This window comes from Necator americanus, chromosome V (genome assembly GCF_031761385.1).
Source record: "Necator americanus strain Aroian chromosome V, whole genome shotgun sequence".
Taxonomy (NCBI): domain Eukaryota; kingdom Metazoa; phylum Nematoda; class Chromadorea; order Rhabditida; family Ancylostomatidae; genus Necator; species Necator americanus.
Genome location: NC_087375.1, coordinates 33,049,642 through 33,069,768, shown reverse-complemented (window position 1 = coordinate 33,069,768; position 20,127 = coordinate 33,049,642). Strand labels below are relative to the sequence as shown.

The 20,127-nt window shown below is 38.3% G+C and overlaps 1 protein-coding gene across 1 annotated transcript; it reads right to left on the bottom strand.

The window, feature by feature from the left end:
- Positions 1–55: 55 nt before the first annotated feature.
- On the bottom strand, positions 56–19,703 carry RB195_015943 (uncharacterized protein; the record flags this gene model as incomplete). Its single annotated transcript, XM_064206885.1, has 30 exons — positions 56–142; positions 318–401; positions 691–815; positions 1,081–1,192; positions 2,395–2,484; positions 2,675–2,782; positions 3,876–4,019; positions 4,116–4,274; positions 6,375–6,444; positions 6,788–6,938; positions 7,005–7,068; positions 7,149–7,302; positions 7,464–7,565; positions 7,633–7,701; positions 8,746–8,834; positions 8,929–9,024; positions 9,107–9,197; positions 9,431–9,532; positions 9,980–10,045; positions 10,174–10,332; positions 11,401–11,528; positions 12,255–12,366; positions 13,534–13,682; positions 13,751–13,900; positions 13,992–14,128; positions 14,211–14,274; positions 15,123–15,224; positions 15,544–15,636; positions 18,358–18,411; positions 19,542–19,703. 30 exons carry the CDS (start codon positions 19,701–19,703, stop codon positions 56–58), a joined length of 3,273 nt encoding a protein of 1,090 aa, XP_064062766.1.
- Positions 19,704–20,127: the final 424 nt, after the last annotated feature.

Sequence of the window (20,127 nt, the reverse complement as noted above, 5' to 3'; positions counted from 1 at the left end):
TTATGAAAAATTCCAAATCGTTACAAGGAAATTGGTCAAATCGATCACGGATAGATCATGATGAACTCGGATGATTGGAGACATTCGATACGGATGAGTTTCGTTTTGAGTCGATTTCCAGTAGAAATGTTTCCATTGGTTCCTGAATTGAGACAGAACGTCAGAAAGTCAGCATTTTCACTTCACAGAGCATTTTTTTTCTCAGATTGATAAAAGCAAAAATTAGATGTACTCATGTAAATGTCAGGAATAATGAAAAATAATAAAAAAGGAGAAGGAAAATACAAAGAAAGTAGAGAACTGGAATTAAAAGTCACTTTTACGCCTTTCACTTTAATTTTTCCACGACTTTGTACTCGATATCCACCACGACGTAATATTTCACCCATTCCTGTGGTCACCTGAAAATAAATATAATATAAAATAAAATGATATCGTAATTGCTTTACTGTATAAAAGTTACGCGAAATTCTAGTGAACTCTATTCTTTCTTGTTCTTCTTCCATGACACACCTGTGGGTGTTTCCAAATAAATAAATAAATAATACAAATTTCAGTTAATTTCCTAAGTTGCATCAGATTTGGTGCAATTGCACAATTGAGACGTAAAAAATATATAACATAAAAAATAAAAATTAATGTATAGAATAAAAAATAAAAGTAAAAATGTATAAAATATATAAAAATTACATGTATTCTCCGTGGTTCCCCATGGGTATCCATACGACTGGCGAGATTCACGGTGTTTCCCCAAATGTCGTATTGAGGTTTTTGCGCTCCAATAACACCGGCCACCAAAGGACCAACGCTCATTCCTTAAGGTAAAATAATTTGTTTTTCACGCACAACCCTCTCTTTTTCCAGAAAAAGAAGTTAATTCTGTATCACGCACAACCCTCTCTTTTTCTAGAAAAAGAAGTTAATTCTGTATATCTCTGGATCCTCATGTTTATTAATACAGAGGAAAAATGTTTTTATTTGCACAAGCTACTGTCTCCCACCGAAATATACAGGGAACTTCTCTCTTTCGAGGAAAAAAATACAATAATTATATCCAGAATTAGGTACAACAAATTATACCTATTCGCAATTCGAAATTCTGGAATGAGTCACGGTTCAATTGATCGAGAATTTGTGACATTGCCAAGGCGAATTCCACCATCATTGTAGCATTACGGTACATCTTCATATTCTGCAATTGTGGAAATGTTAAGTTCCCATATCCATGTTCCCAGAAATGGGATATTTTTAAGAAAAAAGAAGAATATTCTCAACATTTCCTTCTATGTACCCCGCCAAAGAAAGAATTTTGAAGTGAATTCTCAAATTTCTGAAGTTACCGAAGGAAAGGAGGAAAAGGAAAATTCTTCAATGGAAAAAAAATTCAAAATTCCCGAAGAAAAATATGTCTCTGATCCAACATAACCTATTTATATGCGGTACTTATGTACACGGTGGTGGCCGCGACACGTCTACGGGAACTCGTTCGTCTCCAATTTTGCGCTAACGCTATTTCGAGTGTGGATAGCTCCGGAGGCACTTTTCCAGTGAAAAATTCTTGCGCAACAGAATTGTTCAAATAAGCTTATAAAAAAAATTCACTAGACCGTAGTCGATTATTTCTTTTCTGAACTACATACTTCTTTTTTTAGTTCTTCAAAATTATTTGCTAAAAAATGGAAACGACTGAACTGAAGAGGGAGATGAAATGACTTCCAATTTTCAACCGAAAAAACCTCTTCTAGCGATTTTCCCAAGATTATCATGAATGTTAGTCCAAAAATGCGCGCAAAACTGTTATTTATTACTATTACTATTATTATTATTTATTATTTATTATTATTATTTATTATTATTATTACTTATTATTTGAAGAGGTTAAACAACACAAAAAATGAGTAAAAAAAGTGATCTGTCAGAATATAATCTAATAAATTTCATCAAATCCCCGCGTACAATTCAGCAAAAATCAATACATCATCATATTGAAGGCATCACCCCACGAATCTGAGATGGTACGATTTCAGGTGGAGTATTCGTATATAAGATAGTACATTATGGAGAGGGGGGTGATTCCGTCCATTTCTTCCTAATTGCGGTAAAAAAGCGGCCCGGAAGATGCGGCGCGTGCACAAGGCTGGCGCGCTCCAATCGAATCCGTTGTGGAAAATAGCGCGCCATAACGATCGAATCCGTATCTTCCGTGCCGTTTTTTACGGCAATTAGGAAGAAATGAACGGAATCACCCTTCTATCCATAATCTACGATCCCGTATACGAACACTCCACCTAAAATCCGTACCACCTCAGATTCGCGGGCGGGGTGATGCCTTTAAGCCGAGATCCATTGGAAGTCGAAAAGTCATTCTGATTCCAATAGTTGAGAAAAACTCACTAGATTCCCCTTATGTCCATCAGTATTGTTGTTGTTTACAATAGCATTACTGCTGTCGTTGACGTTTTTATCGTTGTCATCGGTGAATTCCTGAGAAATCCTATTGTCCGAGTAGACTTCAAGGAGTAAAAAAAAAATGAAAACGAAAAAAAAAAAACTCGTTGAAGACAGCCGTTAAACATTGCTACAAATTTTTTTTTTGCAAAAGATTACCACATGAATAAACAAAAAAATCTTTACGAGTTCTCTTTTTTTTGCAAGAAGGAAAATAAAAATGTACATAGTCATCGATATCGCCTTCCATTTCATTGAGTCCTGCGGCCGCCATGTACGTACTGCCCACTGTTTTAATCTTTTCAATTGATGAAAATTTCGGCTTTGAAAGGAGCTGAAATCATTTTAGATGAATGAATAAAGAAAATAAATGAAAAATATGTATAATCATAGATAACAAAATTTTAGAGGAACTAAAACTGTTCTCTCTGAAAAAAGAAGAAAAAATTACAGAAAGAGACAGGAGAGAAAGAGAGTGAGAGAGAAATTAAATGCGTTCTTCCGACAATTCTACTGCTTGTCACTTTCGCCCGTCTCATATTGTAAGGAGAAAATTGGAAAATTGTGCTCCTTCCTGAGCAAAAGACCATGATTATTATCGATTTTATTTCGAATCGCAGGAAAACTGATCATTTCCAGGATGATGAACTTGTTTTAACCACATCTCCTTTAAAGGTAGCATACCACAAATCTGGGGTGGTACGGATTTCCAGTTTTCGTATACGGGGTCGTAGATTATGGAAACCGAGGTGGTTTCGCTCATCTACCCCTGAATCACTGCAAGCAGCCGGCCCCTGAACGCTGTTTTGCACGATGCCTTCTATCGCAGCGCGCCACCCTTGCACGCATAGCGTCCCTAGCTGCCTATCGGGGCAGTCCGAATTGATTTTCGACGAATCGTGGAGTGGAGGCGGTGCAAGGGGTGGGACGTTGCAATAGATGGCGTCGTACAAAACAGCGGCTTCTGGAGGTGGCTGTTTGCAGTGATGCAGAGAGAGATGAGCGGAACTACCCCCTTCTCCATAATCTACGACCCCGTATACGTGGATACTCCACCTGAAACCCGTACCACCTCAGATTCGTGGAGTGATGCCTTTAATCCGTTCCTCCTCCTCTTCGTAGGACCTCTACTGTTACTGATAGATAGTTAAATTAGCTCTACAACGCCGTCATATTGAAAATGCTTTGCACTGAGATTTCTTGTCATATTTTTCTGGATCTTATCGATTATCGTTACATACATCATCTTAAATTGGAATATAACAAACAGGACATTAAGGAAGCAACAGTTGATTCGAGTACCAGTTTTCTCTTTCACATATTCCCGAATATTTGGGAATGGATTTGAAGAAACTATTTAAATATTTGTTCTACAATTTACTGCCTAACATAGAAATCAGAAACCTTTTTAAATTTTATTAGCTTGCCTTGTCAAATTCGCAAACAATCTCATTCAGTAGTCGAAGACACTCTAATTTTCGACTAGTATCCCATTGACTCCAGAAATCCTTGAAATTCGGTATTGATGCGAACATCACACATACATTTTCATGTTGACGTGCGTACAAATCCTGTAAACAAGCAGTTGTTTAGGATTTCTCCCCATAAAACAAGTGAAAGCAAAAACAACAACAAGAACAACAACAAAATAAGCAAAAGCAACATACATTCACAGGCCTATCAGGCGCTAAAAATTTCGCCGCAACACTGCTTGGAAGAATATTCTCGATGAGGAGTTTGTTTATGTCTTGCATTGTTTCCACATCTCGTTCCTCGTTTTGGAATGAAACATTACAGGCGTTTTCTGCTTTTCTTTCATAGTTTGTCTGAAAATCGAGACTGATTGTGCATATTTTCCTTCTATTCAATTTCGTGCTTTCTCTCATGACTGAACTTTCTTGTTGGATCGTTATTTTTTTGTTATGCCTCTTTTCGGTTATTCCTACGTTAATAAGTGTGAAAGTTCTTATTTTGGAGTTATTTTTCGAGTTACAAAACTTCGTCTCAGCTTCGCTTCCTCGAGAGCAGCGGATACTGGTGGCCAACCTCGGTAACGAACCCGGATCCAGAAGACCTTTCGTTGGTCAGAGCCACTAAATGGCGGCGAAGCGCCTCTGGACCCATGTGGACGCGTGGCAAGAGGTCCTGGCCCCGCCTGCAACAACTCCCTCTTGCGGACCTCGGTGCTACCCTATACCGCACATCTCTTACCATGTATGTATGCGGGTTCCTGGGGATCTGGTGCAACATGCTGCACACAATAAAGGATGAAAGATAAAGCGTCTTGCTCTAGTGAATCCGCTTTGGATGCGCCCTCACGGTCACTTCAATTCAGAATCGTTTGAGGTTCACGAACGTGTGACTGGCCTATACAATGACTTGCAAGGGCTAGCAGATGAGTCAAGTCAGTGTTTTTATCCTCCCAGACAAGTCTGGTACCAATTTATCGATCCCGGAAGGATGAAGGCTTGGTCGGCACTAGGTCGGATTTGAACCTCCGATCGATCGCGTGGATAGCGGAACCTCTAACCGACTGCGCTACAGCGCGCTACAATTTTAGCCAGCTTAATATTTTAATGCACTACAAATAAGTCACTATTATTAAATTAGATAGAATACGATGCACAACAACTAGAGAAGTAAACATACACATGATATGGTGCTAGAGAGGAGGTTGTAGATTGGGGGATTGGGCGTGGTTTCGCTCATCTCTGCGAAGTCGTCGTAAAAAAGGGCGTGAGAAAAGCTTTCGTTTCTGCAAGGTACGGTAGAACGCGCCTGGTGAAGTCTGGTGAGATGACATCATTGATCTTCGACCGTTTGCACTTAAATGCGGCGCGTAGACAAGGCGCTGGCGCTTTCCAACTGAAATCGTCTTTTAAAAAACGTCGTCTTTCACGCTGTTTCTTACGATGATCAGGAAGTGTAACCATCCCTGATCCCGCAATCCACAGCCGGATCTCTAGCTTTTCCAGCAGATTCCTTCACCATGTCAGATTCGTGATATGCTCCTTTTAACGGCTGACTCGAGGACTCATGACTTGAAGAATGAAGACTGAAGGTAGCGTGGAACCTGCCCTTCCGCAAGGTTCACAAGCCATCCAAGTCGCTTACATTCAAAGGATTACGATGTTGCCGTAGAAGGTGACGAAATCTGAACACGGATCCGAGAGCTAAGAACTACTCTTTACGTACCGACCCGATCGTGAAAATCACAGTAGGAAGAGGCGCGTGGCGGGACCTAGTCGTCGCGACGTCGCGAAGTCGCGCGTAAGTAAGACACCTTGCGATGTTTCGAGACGTACTCCCTTGTTTTCGAAACTAAGCATCCGTTGTCTCAAACAGATCTGCCTGCTTGTCTGTTAATTTCCGCGAACCTTGCCGCTCTACCATTGTTCCATATTTGTTTGTTTTGTGTAGTCATTCTTTTTCTTACTTTCTAGTGCTTTTTTCTTCACAGAACCTTTTTGCTTCCCTTTTTAAAGGCATCACTCCACGAATCTGAGGTGGTACGGATTTCAGGTGGAGTATTCGTATACGGGGCAGTAGATTATGGAGAGGTGGGTGAATCTGTCCCTTTCTTCCTAATTGCCGTAAAAAAACGCTCGGACGACACGGCTTCGGATGTTCCGGCGCGCTATTTCCTATAACGAGTTCGATTGGAGCGCGCCAGCCTTGTGCACGCGCCGCATCTTCCGGGCCGTTTTTTTTTACGGCAATTAGGAAGAAATGGACGGAATCACCTCCATCTCCATAATCTACGATCTCGTATACGAATACTCCACCTGAAATCCGTACCACCTCAGATTCCTGGGGTGATGCTTTTAACTGCCCAGTTGACTAGTTGCCTCAGCCTCAGAAGTTCCCTTTTTCTCCTTTTTCTTCGCTGTTTATTTCTTTTTTTCATAAAATGATAAACAACTTACAATCCAGTCGATAAATAGCACCAGTACCAAGAGAAATGATAGGTTTATAGCTACTGTAGTGAGTTGATAGCTGAAAGGATAGGCTATATTACTTATGTTGTCTAAAAATTGAAATTCAACATATTTTGTGGATAAGGGTAGCGTGACAACAAAAAATAAATAAATAAATACGAAAAATACGCCAAATACGAAAAAAAGTGGTTTTTCGTAGCGGGTTTCTAAGCATCATAAACCTAAGGTCTGTTGAAAAAGGCAGAAAATTTCCACAACGTTTAAATTTTGTATTTTAAGTTTTTTTTCTGAGAAAAAGAACGAAACGGAGATCAAATACATTTCTGCATAAGATCAGATTTATCAGATTCCTAACCTTTTTTTCGATTACTAATAAAATTTTGAGAAAATATAACCGTTACCTCAAAAAACTTTGGGCTGGTGTTGCACCGTAAACGGGAAAGATCGACAGTAAGATCTCAAATATAACAAAATCTATTGTGAAAAGAATACAACGATAGGAATACGGTATACGATAGAGCAGAAATACTGATGTAATATGAGAGACACAGGCTGAAAAGAAAAACACTACTATGTATGTTTTGAAGTGTTAACGATTACCCAACATAATTCACTTACCGGGCATAAATACCATTGAAGTGAATGGTTCCACTTCACGAAGATCAGATTTCGCGATGATCATCTGCAGAAAAAAACAACATTTCAGGAATCAGACAAGAGTCAGCGGACTCTGGGATTCACCGACGCCGACTATGAACGCACATGTGGTCCAATTGCAATGAAAGAAGAGATCACAAACGAAGTGCTAGTGAGAAGCGCATGAGCATAGGGACAGATACGATCAAATAAGGATAGAATAATAAGAACCAGTAGAGTGAAAAACTGCTGTAGACCCGTCGTGTGTTGAACTTCTGCCCTGAAATTCAGGGATAACCGTTCAGCTGGTAGTGAGAACTACAGAATTCTATTTAAAATTAATTTATAGCGACTAAAGAGAGTAAAAATACAGTAATAAATAGGTAGTAATAAATATAAAATAAATATAAAAAATAGAGTAAAAACGAAAAAAAAACTCACGGACAGTAAAGTCGACACACCATAATATTTGCAAAAGCAGCTGGCAGAGAAAGAAACAGAAAAAGCATACAGTCAGAAAAATTGCACAAAATTGCTTTGTTACTGCAAAACATAAACTAGTAGAGAATATGGGAAAATCCGGAAAGAAAAAAAAAAACGAATCATTCACCTGAATGGCCACAGCAAATACGGTGACACTTGACTTTTTGGATGCCGGCAATTGAACATGTTATTGATGCTAAAAATGGCACACAGTTATATTGGGCGCCAATTATGTTTGCCGAGGCGTCTGCGACGCGACTGCGACGCCTCCGCAGTAACTCGCGCACTTCCTCGCATGCGCTCTATCCCCTCCCTGATGTGCCCTAATCGATAAAAACAGCCCGGTTGTCCACACAAACAGAACTGTTAGTTCATTGATATTTAGTTTGCTTGTCTTTGCTAATTCGTTTTTTTTCTTAAAAGTAGGATTTTTTGCGTTCTCTGATTTGAGATTTTATATTATCTTAAATTTTTACATAACGTTGATTGCAATCATAAACCACCTGTAAATTCTTTTAGAAAGTGAGAAAGAGGAGGAGGATGTATAAGACGAGATATGTCAGTGAACGACAGTCCCCGTCCCTCTCAAATTTAGAGAAATGGAACCATCATCCTGAGTAAAAACATGCAAAAGCAAATAAATAAATAGTAAATATGAGAGCTTATCTTTTATTTGTGACTGTATGCCGCTCGTAACACTCTGTTAGCTATAAGATTGCCCCACATGCAGTTCCTTAAAGGCACCACTCAAAGAAATTGAAGAGGTACGGATTTCAGGTGGAATATTTGTATACGGTATCGTAGATTGTGGAGATTCCGTCCATTTCTCATTAATTGCCGTAAAAAATCGCCCGGAAGATGCGGCTTCAGGCGTTCTGGCGCACTATTTTTCTACAAGTAGTTCGATTGGAGCGCGCCAACACTGTGCGTCGCCGCATCTTCCGGGCCGCTTTTTTTACGGCATCTAGGAAGAAATAGACGGAATTACCCACCTCTTCACAATCTACGATCCCATATACGAATATTCCACCTGAAATCCGTACCACCTCAGATTCGTGGGCTGATGCCTTTAACAAATTTTGTTTACTGTCTGCATCCTGGTTAAGTAACGGCTTAAATATAGCGAAGCATGTTTTAAAATTCAAAAAGAAACCAAAAAAGATTCGGGTTATGGAAAAAAACTCCATAATTTTGTTTTTTTTTAATTGAACAGAGCGACGAAATATGTAAAAGCGCTTACTTGTTCAATGAAAAATTCGTCAAACTGTTCTCAATCAAAGTCATCGACTGAATAGTATTACTGTAGTTTGGACGTCGAGGTGTATCATCCTAAAGTATTCTCTAAAGTAGATAAAAATTGCCAGCAATTTCAATTCTATGAAGATTTTTCTGGAAATTATTGATTGCACCACAGAAATCTCACCACTATTAGCCCAGGTTCGTAGCATGTCGATGATTTTTTGCGATTAAAATTCGCGAACGGTGTTTCAGCACCCCAAAATTCCACCATTTTTGACACCTAAAATTTTCTAACAATAAAAAACCATCTAGCCGTCTAAGTAACCATGATCAGTTGAAGAGTTATGCCTTAGGAACGTTACCTTAGCCTTCATACTATGTCGGCACTGCAACGCTACCGCATTGTTCGAAAGTCCAATCGATTTGTCGCCGTCGCAGAGATCAATAGTTCGCCTGGAGTGGTAGGGATTAATGGAATTATTCGACTCGTCAGCACCCTCCTTATTTCTAGTTCATTATTTTTATTTACAATAATTTAAACTTGAAAGGAAAAGAAGTCGCTCTAATAAAATTTTTCCAATTTTTCCAGAGTTTTCTTTCTTAATTTCACGAAAACATTACAGTAATTTCGTGATTCATCCTGTGGTATCAAATTGAAATTTAACTTTTATTCTGCAAACACGTACCTATTCCTGTAGATAGAAGCGGTCCTCTCAAGGACTGACGTTTTATCCGGAAGAATATGATAGGTCGGTTCACCGTAGGCCAGTATGTGTGGATCATCAGATCTTCAAATATTTCTATTATTTATTCTATTTATTATTGTTTCCATTATTTCTATTATTTAATATTTATAGTATATCAGGAAAGAAATTTCCTGCAAGGTTTCATACATAATTTATTCAAAACTACATCCTGGATCCATCCTGGATCACCCTGGATCCTGCAAAGAAACCCGTTAGCTTATCATCTCTTCGGTAGGGTTACAAAATTTGCAATGTTATCATCTTTATTTCGTTTTGGGAGCAAATTTATCAAAAAATGAGTAAAATTTCTCGAGTGCCCTTTTTTTTACCGGCATTGTAATGACCGTTTTCATTGGCAACAAAATTTGTAGGGGTTTTGGAATAATTTATCGTTAGCCACTCCTTTCAATGGATTCAATTTCAGTTCAATTCAATTTCGTTCCAATTTTATACTTAGAATTTTTGAAAATTTTCTGATTTACAGCGTACTTTGCTTCGACAATTCGATAATCCCCAAGCAACATGTCCTTTGTGGTTTTTGTAATATGTACAGCACTGTAATTTATTGTATTAAGATAGAAAAACAAAGAAATGGACAGACAGATGGACGGAAATAAAAAAATAATGAAATAATTAAAAATAGACGGAAACGGACAGACAGACGGACGGACACAGACTCCTACCCAGGAACACCAGCCGATTCCATATGATTTGCCAAGGTCACATCGTCACTCCAAATATCAAATTGCCATTTTCGTAATCCCAGAATACCACAGAGAACGGATCCTGTATGAACACCGATACGCATATTTACGTCAACACCAGTGGCAAGGCGGATTTGCCTGGAAAAGAAGTGGTAAATTTCTTTTTCGGTTCTCACTTACTGTCACAATTGAAAGCTTCAAAAAGAGAAAAAAAAACAAAGAATCAAAGATTTGGTAAAAGGGATGGGAACAAAAACAAAAGTGTGATCTTGGCGTTGTTAGCAGAAATTTGCTTCTAGATACTGTATAATACGGTATCACCTGTATCATCCGCTAGATCTTACACCCATAAAATAATGAATCCATTTGTCCAGACCATGGGCTGGATTTTTTGCTCACAAATTCTATTTGGCTATTTCTCTCGCTAGGGACAATACTAAGAAATAAATTTTCGTTCAAAGGACCTCGTGAAAAAATTTGACCATAAGATCGGTGGTGCTCCCACTGTTCGTCTACCTCATGGTCCCCATTCCCTCATGACTATAATCCGATGGTTATCGTTTAGGCGGTTCTCCTGACCGTATCACCTTACTTCACTTGTCTTTTCTTTGTAACTACGGTAAATTCTCTGATTTCAGAGCGTTAAGGTAGGCTAGACCATCGGGTTCTCTTTTTGAACCGCCGGATCCGAGGTACTTCCAGCAACTTTCTTTCGATGGACTTCCTCAGATTTTAGATCAGACTTCCAATGACTCTATCGTATCTTACTCTTATTTGCTAAGAGATTTTACTACTACTACTACTACTACTACTTTTACTATTACTTTTAACCCAAGCTCCAGGAGTAACTAGTACCTAGAGCCAGGAAGTACCGCATAGCTGGCTTCCACAGCTATACTCTTCATTTCTTTACTTTTTACTCTTTCTTTACTTTACTTTTTGCCAGAAAGAAGAAAATCATCCAGGAACCGGTTGGGTGACCAAGTCTGCTCTACAGTTCTAGTTACAACTTGAAGAAAAGGGTTGTTTAAAAAACTCCTGATCAAACGGCCAGTAATTTCAGACAAAAAAAAACTTCCAGAACTAAAATCCAGATGTGAAATTTCACCATCTGCTGTTTGTTTGTCAATTGTTGCTTTGTTGTTTAATTTTTTAGATAAATCTAAAGTCTTCTTTCTCCTGCTTCTTACAGTACGATTATCTTACTTGATCGTTTTAATCATTTCAAGACCCATCACAACACACATATCCGCATGATTTGGACGATTCACCGGCATACCGGAGACACAGTAATAACAGTCGCCAAGGAATTTGATACGCATACATTGGAGTTTCTGAAAATAAGTTCACTTTTTCGAGATCGGAACTCCAGAAGAGCATTTTTCTCAGGATTAGTTTAATCTCTAATCCTAAACTTCCTAAGGTACCAGTCTTTCCAATCCTTAAAGGCAGCATACCACGAATCTGGGGTGGTACGGATTTCAGGTGGAGTATCCGTATACGGGGTCGTAGATTATGGAGACGAGGGTACAAAGTTCCGCTCACCTCTCCCTGCATCACTGTAAACAGCAGCCTACAGAATGCTGTATTGTACGACGCCATCTATTGGAACGCTCCACCCCTTGCGCCGCCTCCGCCTGCGATTTGTTGAAAATGTATTCGGACTGCCCCGATAGGCCAGTAAGGGAGGCTACGCGTGCAAGGGTGGCGCGCTGCAGTAGAAGGCATCGTGCAAAACAACATTCTGGAGCCGGCTGCTTGCAGTGATTCAGGGAGAGATGAGCGAAACCACCCCGGTCTCCATAATCTACAACCCCGTATACGAATACTCCACCTGAAATCCATACCATCCCAGATTCTTGGGGTGATGCCTTTAATGTTCTAGGAAATTAAGCTGTATGATTGCTAGAAAAAGTCACAACATAGCGCTGCATTTGTTTTATACAACCCAGAGCAAATGACATTTTTATAGTGATTTATTTACGACTTCAACATCTACCGGACCCCTATAATTCGAGGAAAATTTCAGAAATTCGAAGGAAAATACAAAACACACAAACCTGCGCATCTTTATCGAATTTACTGTACAATTCATTCAATGTTCGTACGAGATCTTTCGCAGTCAGTTGAGCAGCGAGCACGGTGAAGTTGACAATGTCAGCGAATAAAATACTGCAAACAATCATTATTGATTGATAATTCTAAAAAATCAATGAATGACAGTGACACAGCGTTCCTGCAAAATTTTACGGTTTATGCAGACAATCCTTCATCAACGAATTATTATCTTGTTCTTTTGCAAAATTATTTCTATCGTGGATTTCTTCTACTACCTAAGAACGATTCAGTGGCAAAGAGACGACTACAACGATTAAATGAACGGCATTTTCGGTAGTCCATCCAGTCTCAAATCCCGATTCCTAGATGGCGGGAACAACAACAACAACAACAACAACAACAACAACAACAATATATAAAGAAGTCACTTGCAGTTGCGTAAGGTTCTTTTCAAATTCCCCTTGCTTTGAGCGGCGCAGAGGCTCGATTTCCGGAGACCAAGCAGGAAGGATTGTTTTACCGAAGCAGACACTATTTTTCATGGTGTATCTTTTTCTGTCAAGATTATGTTGTTATCCCGTATTTATCCATTTCTTCATCAGTACACCCTATCAATAAAAATCTTGGCTACAGCTCAGGAAAATCAATGTAAAAGTACACCATCAGATAATCTCGCTCGTAAAATATTTCTTTTTTTGCTACAATACTTTCATGTTTATTCTATAATACTTGCAATGTTGTATGCGTAATTATGCCGTTCATTTTTTCTACATTCTCCTTCAATATCTCCTCTTTTTCGGATACGAGTTATGAGCCTCCAAGTTCAGGGATGACGAAGGGAGTTGCATTGCAAACGGAGCGCAGAACTGCCTGTCACTCTTCACCCAATCGAAAAACTAACCTGTATTCCTGTCGAACAGTAAAGGGCTAAGAAATGCGGCTGAGTAATTGAAAATCGAAAAAAAAAACTCGTTAAAAAGATAGAAAAAAGCAAAACAAGCTAAATGGACTGTCATTGTCATCAAAGATGTAGGACAATGACATTTATGGAAATGAGAACAAGGATATAGCATGTTTTATTCCACTGCGATCCGACTATTTGGACGATTTGAGGAGTTGAATGGCACACAACGGATGCCTGACTGCGAACCTATTCATGGATGACAGTATGGTCGTACAGAATTCTACTTGGTCACCGTCTTCGCCACTCCAAACATCATTACTTTTGTCATTTCACCATAAAAATCCTCCTCCGTTCAGTCCTAATCCTTATCACCCCACCTGACATTGTCATGCACTTGAACGTGAAGATCATGGAACAGCTTATGATGCTTGGAATTGATCCTCGAAGCTGTACTACTCGATTGAATGATACTTTTACTAACTTTATCAGTTAGATACGCAGGTATCACTGAGAGTAACAGCTGATCCTAGAAAAAAAAAACACATCGTGCGATCCTTTTTCGCTCTCCGCGATTGTGCATGCGACTTTTCGTACCTGCCTGTCCTTAAGCGTTTCCAGCTCTGTTCTCCGGTAGACCGCTTCAGTGAGTTTCATCGCGATATCGGCTCGGTTCCCTGCTTCATTCGAATCGGATACGATCCCGACACAACTGATCATCAGCTGTTGTAGTAGGAATGATATGAGCTGAAAAACGATCATTTCACGGGAACGAACTGTCACGAAATTTTATTTATTTGTTTTTTTTTTCTGTTGCTTAGAAATCCTGAAAACTCACTGAGCAAATAAATGTGTAGTCGGCTCGAATTGCATCCCAATTAATTATGAGAAGTATAGACATACTTATTGCTACCCATAATAGAGAAAGAATTAAAAATATACGACGATGTCGTGGTAAGACGAAAAATTGTACTACTGAAAACAAATTTCAAACAACCGCGTTGTTCGCAGCGCTGCAAACTCCGCTAAAGTATAAACGCAAGACGATAAATATTACCTGTGGCTATACATAATCCCGTATAGAGTGATGAGTGATCGTACATATTCAGATGTACGCGTTCCTAAAAATGTTATTTTTAGATTCGAATGATGGCTGTTGATCAGAATAAAATTAATTTTAAGAGTTAGAAAGAGTTTAAAAATTTTAAGAGTTAAAAATTTTAAGAGTTAAAAAAGTTTATAGCTAGCATCTTTTTTGGTTTCTTTTTGAATTTCAAAACATGCTTCGCTATATTTTAAGCCGTTACTTAACCAAGATGCAGGCAGCAAACAAATCTTGTTAAAGACATCACTCCACGAATCTGAGGTGGTACGGATTTCAGGTGGAGTATTCTTATAAGGGATCGTGGATTATGGAGAGGGGGATGATTCCGCCCATTTCTTCCTAACTGGCGTAAAAAAACGGCCAGGAAGATGCGGCGCGTGCACAAGGCCGGGCGCGCTCCAATCGAACTCCTTGTAGAAAATAGTGCGCCGGAACACCTAGAGCCGTACCTTCCGGGCCGTTTTTTACGGCAGTCAGGAAGAAATGGACGGAATCTCCTCCCTTTCCATAATCTACGATCCCGTATACGAATACTCCACCTGAAATCTGCACCACCTCAGTTTCGTGGGGTGAATATTACATCTTTTCCTGCAACCAGTACATCTTAAATATTTTTTTCAGACTCCCTTTGAGGTTCTTCCGACATATAACACATAAACTTATTTCAAGAACAAAGAAAAACAAAAAAAAAATTAAGAAAAATCTACAAAAAATCATTCTTCATGTAGATTTCTCAATTAAATGTATATGTATTCATTTGATGTATATATATATATATATATATTACATGAATCAAATAAATGATGTTAGGAGTGTTCTTTTTTATCGAAATAAATTTTATATGATTTTTTTTTATTTACTTACTCTGGCTACAAAAACGACAAGTGGAAGGTGAAGAACCCAAATGAAAGCTGGAAAAATCATTGACGTCACCAGAGAGAAGAGAACCAGGCCGAATCCACTACTCTGAATAGATGTGTATGATGAAAATCCTTGTATCTCCTGAAATTTTCGTTCAGCACAACGTGAGAATTTTCTCTTTTACAGAAGTTGAAAGGAATTTTTTGAGGTTACAACTCAATCCAATTTTCTAACTCAAAAGTGGTTGTCGGGATTTGTGTTTTGGTTGGGGACCATGGTGATAGCAGGTTCAACCGCTACAAAGCAAATGAAACAAAGTGAGAGTTGCGTTGCGGAAGCGTTGCGGTCGCCAACACAAACATAAGTCGCGTGAACTGTATACGTGCTTTAAAAGTTGAGTAAAAATTCAGTAAAAAAAACGAACCTGATCACGAAATCTAATAGAAAAACTGCTGACTAGTAAGTAAACAACGAATATGGCTGCAATACCAAAACATACTGGAGCCCACTGTTTCACCTGTAACGAACATTATTTGTAAATTCATTACATTTTAAAATTATTATTTATTATTTCAAACACTATTTATAAGTTCATTCCATTTTAAAATTGTTGCAAATTTTTGAGAAAAGAAAACTATTTCAAGACGATTTCTGTGTGGGACCTACCCAAGTTCTTCGACAGATTTTATTGCTACGACGATCGATGAAGATTCAAGTAGGAAAATTGGAATTCCACGAAAAGTAGACTCTCTGAGATTTCCAGTTTTCAGTTCGTTGTTTTGTGGAAAACATACAAAAGAAGCAAGTACACCTCTTTTTCAAACTGTTCCTTTTATGTGTTATTTATTAATTTTTTCATTAATTTTTAATTCATTTATTCATTTATTATTTTATTTTTCACTTTCTTCTTTTTCCTAAGAGTTATGTATACGTTTACATATTTATGCCAACGTACGTACGTACACCGGCCACATCAAACTCGTAGCTGTGGGACGGTAAAGAGGGTCCCGACGGATCCTCCGCGAATTCCTTCGAGAAATTACGTGTCCAGTGGATGTGCCCGGGGGATACACGAACATATCTCGTCAAGGTCACGCTCCTGGAGTCGCAGACAACCGCTCTTCTAGCCATGGAGGTGCAAAGAGTTATAAGAAATGTGTAATAAAAAGTAGAACGGGAGCGGCGAGCTTTGTCCAGATCTTACTTTCAGGAAGTCTAGAAATCTTATCAAATGGGCTCTTTTTCTTCCAAGAGTTCAAAAATACAGAAGATTATCATTACGGGATTATTTCTGCTGCTACTGCTACGATTATAAATTTGAGATGATCTCACATCACAAATTTCCAGTGGATGTGTGTGTGATCCTCCAAAACTACCAAGTAGCTCGTGGATTATATCCTAGCCGGTGATCCAACGTATACGAATAGCGATAGCTAAACGGAATCAGCTAGGTTTAGGTAGCAACGAAAGTAAATCTCTTTCTCGCACCTCATCGCTAATTGCTCTGGCTAGGACCATGATTGGGGCATACTGGAAAATACGGCGGGACCCTCTTTACACGCCCCCCTCGTCGCCCTGTCTTCCTTCCTTCCAGGACTCAAAGACAGTTAGTGACGCTAAAGAGGAGTCGAATGTGTCGAAAATTGCGGCAATCCCCCCCCCCCCCCCCCCGCCAAAACAACCCGTCGTTTCGATATACGAAAATATTGGACACCGTAAATATGTATGCCTGGGTGAAAATGTTATTTCCGATCGGTCATGACATTTCGCGGGGGTCTATTTTAAGGATACACAGGATAGCTTTACGAATTTTCGATCAGATGTTGGGAAAAAACTCTCGGAAAAGTCTTGAAAAGAGACGCGCTTTTATTTATTGTTTTACGCTTTATTTTTATTTACTTTATTTATTTATTTTTTATGCTTTCTGAAGAAATGACGGAATTATCCGAGAGGACCAAAATTTCCATTATGGATTTAGAATATAGGTAGTATAAGCAGGAATTTTTTAAAATTCTATGAGTTTACCACTAACATCCCTGGTTAGAATCTTTTTTTTTCAATTTTTCATTTTCTTGCAAATACATTTACGGTGCAAAATTTGTTTTCAAACTTGTACCTTTCCAGAACACGAGTGAATTTTCAGAGATTAATTGACTTTCGTTGTAGAAAAAGTTTTTTTTTTTGTTAAAATAGTTGTTCTGTGAAGCTACAATACAAAGTGCATTTGTTTTTATCAGAAAAACGTGTCTTTTCTGCAAATTTTCTCTAGATTACAGGAAAACAATTAATACATCATATTTACTGTTTTCCTTCATTTCCGTATCACCATATCCTGTCATTTAACCCTTCTAAAAACACATAAACCTAGGAAAAGTTTTAAATTACATGAAATTTCTTTAAATCTTAGTTAATCTACTTCTTTTAATCAAGTTAATTTTATTTATGGAGTGATTTATGCGACGTATTCATTACGCGTTGATTTAAGGTTAGGATGAAAATCATTGGATAAAAAACTAGGTGTTCGAAAAAGGAGGTTTTTCCAGCTGACGCTGATCTTCACGATCTAAACTCTATGAGAGGAAAGATTATTTTTTGAACGCCATTTCTTTGATTAGGATAAATTGAAGGAAAAAAATTACAAAAATTGCAAATTACAAACAAATATTCATGTAAGATGGAAAAAATGAGCATAATGTTTTTCTAAAATCATCAGTCTTTAAAGGCATCACCCCACGAATTTGAGGTGGTACGGATTTCAGGTGGAGTATTCGTATATGGAATCGTAGATTATGGAAAGAATAGTGATTCCGTCCATTTCTTCCTAATTGCCGTGAGAAACGGCGAGAAGATACGGCCTCGAGCGTTCCGGCGCGTTACTGTCCACAACGAGTTCGATTGGAGCACGCTGAGCACGCGGCGCATCTTCTGGGCCGCAGTTAGGAAGAAATGGACCGGATCGCCCCCCTCTCCATAATCTACTATCCCGTATAAGAATACTACACCTGAAATTCGTACCTCTTCGGATTCGTGGGGTGATCCCTTTAAATTAAGATCGTGATGGAGAATTAGCAGCAGTTACGAGGTCGTTTTCAAATTACGAAGTGAGTATATGAAGAGAGTGGAACAAAAAATAAACAAAAAAAAAACAAACAAAGTGGGGTTTTCCTATTTCTATCAATCCTAAGCCATCCTTTAGCTCAAAAAAGCACTATGATTGAGGTAAACAAATATTCATCACCTCATCCTTGTTCATCACTGATAATGAACGATCCTTTTCCACCGGTAGAAGAATCTGAAATGCACTTGCTTAGGTACAAATTGGACTAATTCTAGGATGAAAAAAATTAAATGGTAATTTTGGGGAAGCCATTAGTCCCCGCTCTGAGAACGTCGATTCAAAATTTATGGAATTTTTTTTCCTGGAAAAATTTTCCGCATTATTGATCGTACTTATTGTAGTCGTTTTTGGTAAATTGTTTGAGCTTAACTGGTAGTGGAAGGTAAATGGAATGCAAAAGAAAAATGGTGAAATAGAATAATTTCCCGTACATTTTCAAATAACTCCTTTCAACTTTAACCTTTTTTTCTTTAATAATTCTTAATAATTCTTTAATTTAATTAGAAAAATTCCATGTTTCTTATTTCATTCATGTGTATCAAAAAAGCACAGTGGTTTCCAAGCGAAAGAATAATTATGTGAATTATAGGATCGGTAAAAACTTCGTGGATTTGTTCCGTACCTACGTAAAAATCGCAATATTACTGTACATGTGTGTTAATATAGTATAATTACAGTATTTTTCTCTTCCATTCCAATTTTTTTTCCACTTCCAGTAGAGCTCAAACAATTTTTCATGAACGACTACATTAAGAATGATCACAATGTGGGGAAATTTCCCACGAGAAAAATCCATAACTTTCAAATGAACGTTCTCAAAGAGGAAACTAATTACATAGTGCGTGTAGTATGTACGTAATACGTTCTTTAGTACGGTAATACGTTTTTTAGCCAAAGAACGTCAGTCCAGCAATCTTTTTTCAATTTTCAATTTTGCAATGATATATGTAACGTTCGTTCAAAACCTATGGAACCTTTTTTCCAGAGAAAATTTATAGCTCTGGGCGGTATTTTTTGTAGCCATCCTAGCGGTTGTTTTAGCTCTACCGCGAGTGTAAGAAAATGCGACTTTTCGTGCATTTTCAAACAATTTCTTTCGTGTTTACAATTCTTTTTTTCTCCGGAAAATTCCTTCTTCCAGAGGTCTTTCATGTGAATCCTCAAGAAAAGATGTTCGAGCCTTTAAGCGGAAATAAGTTATGTGGTGCCTATAATCTGCAAAAACTACGGATTCCTGGATTTCTTGTGTGTTGTAGTTGAGCTAGCGCTATTAATAAATAAAAATCCGAATATTTACGTCGTACCTCACTAACTTCACTAAAATAATAAACAATAAATATTTGTGCAACAGCATAGATTAACATCCATAGGTGCAATGTATGAAGTCGAGCTCTGTCCAATGTACGCCAATGACGAACGAGTACGGAACGGATCTCGGAACGTGTTGACGCCTCAGAGCTCGACATGATTCCCTGCAAATCTACAGTATACTTATCCACGAGGACATCCGTGCAAATATAATTCATATCCAATGCAAATACGAAAAAAAAACAGAAATAAAGCGCTAAGGAAACAGGACTGAATCAGTTCCTAAGAAAGCAACATTTTAAGATGACTAGAAAACTTAATTCTTAGGAAATAATCATGAGAGGCACGAGATAAAACGTTCTTAAAGAACCAAGAAAAAGGAAATTAGCGAAAAAATAGACTTAAACAAGGTGTCGTTTTTCTCTGTTATTTACTTGAAAGATTTCTGGTTTGTTCTATGTTTATAAGAGTGATTTTCAATTATAAAGAGTAGTCTAGCCGCAAGCGACGAGTGTAGCGCAGTCGGTTAGAGGTTCCGCTGCCTGCATGATCGATCGGAGGTTCGAGTCCGTCCTAATGCTC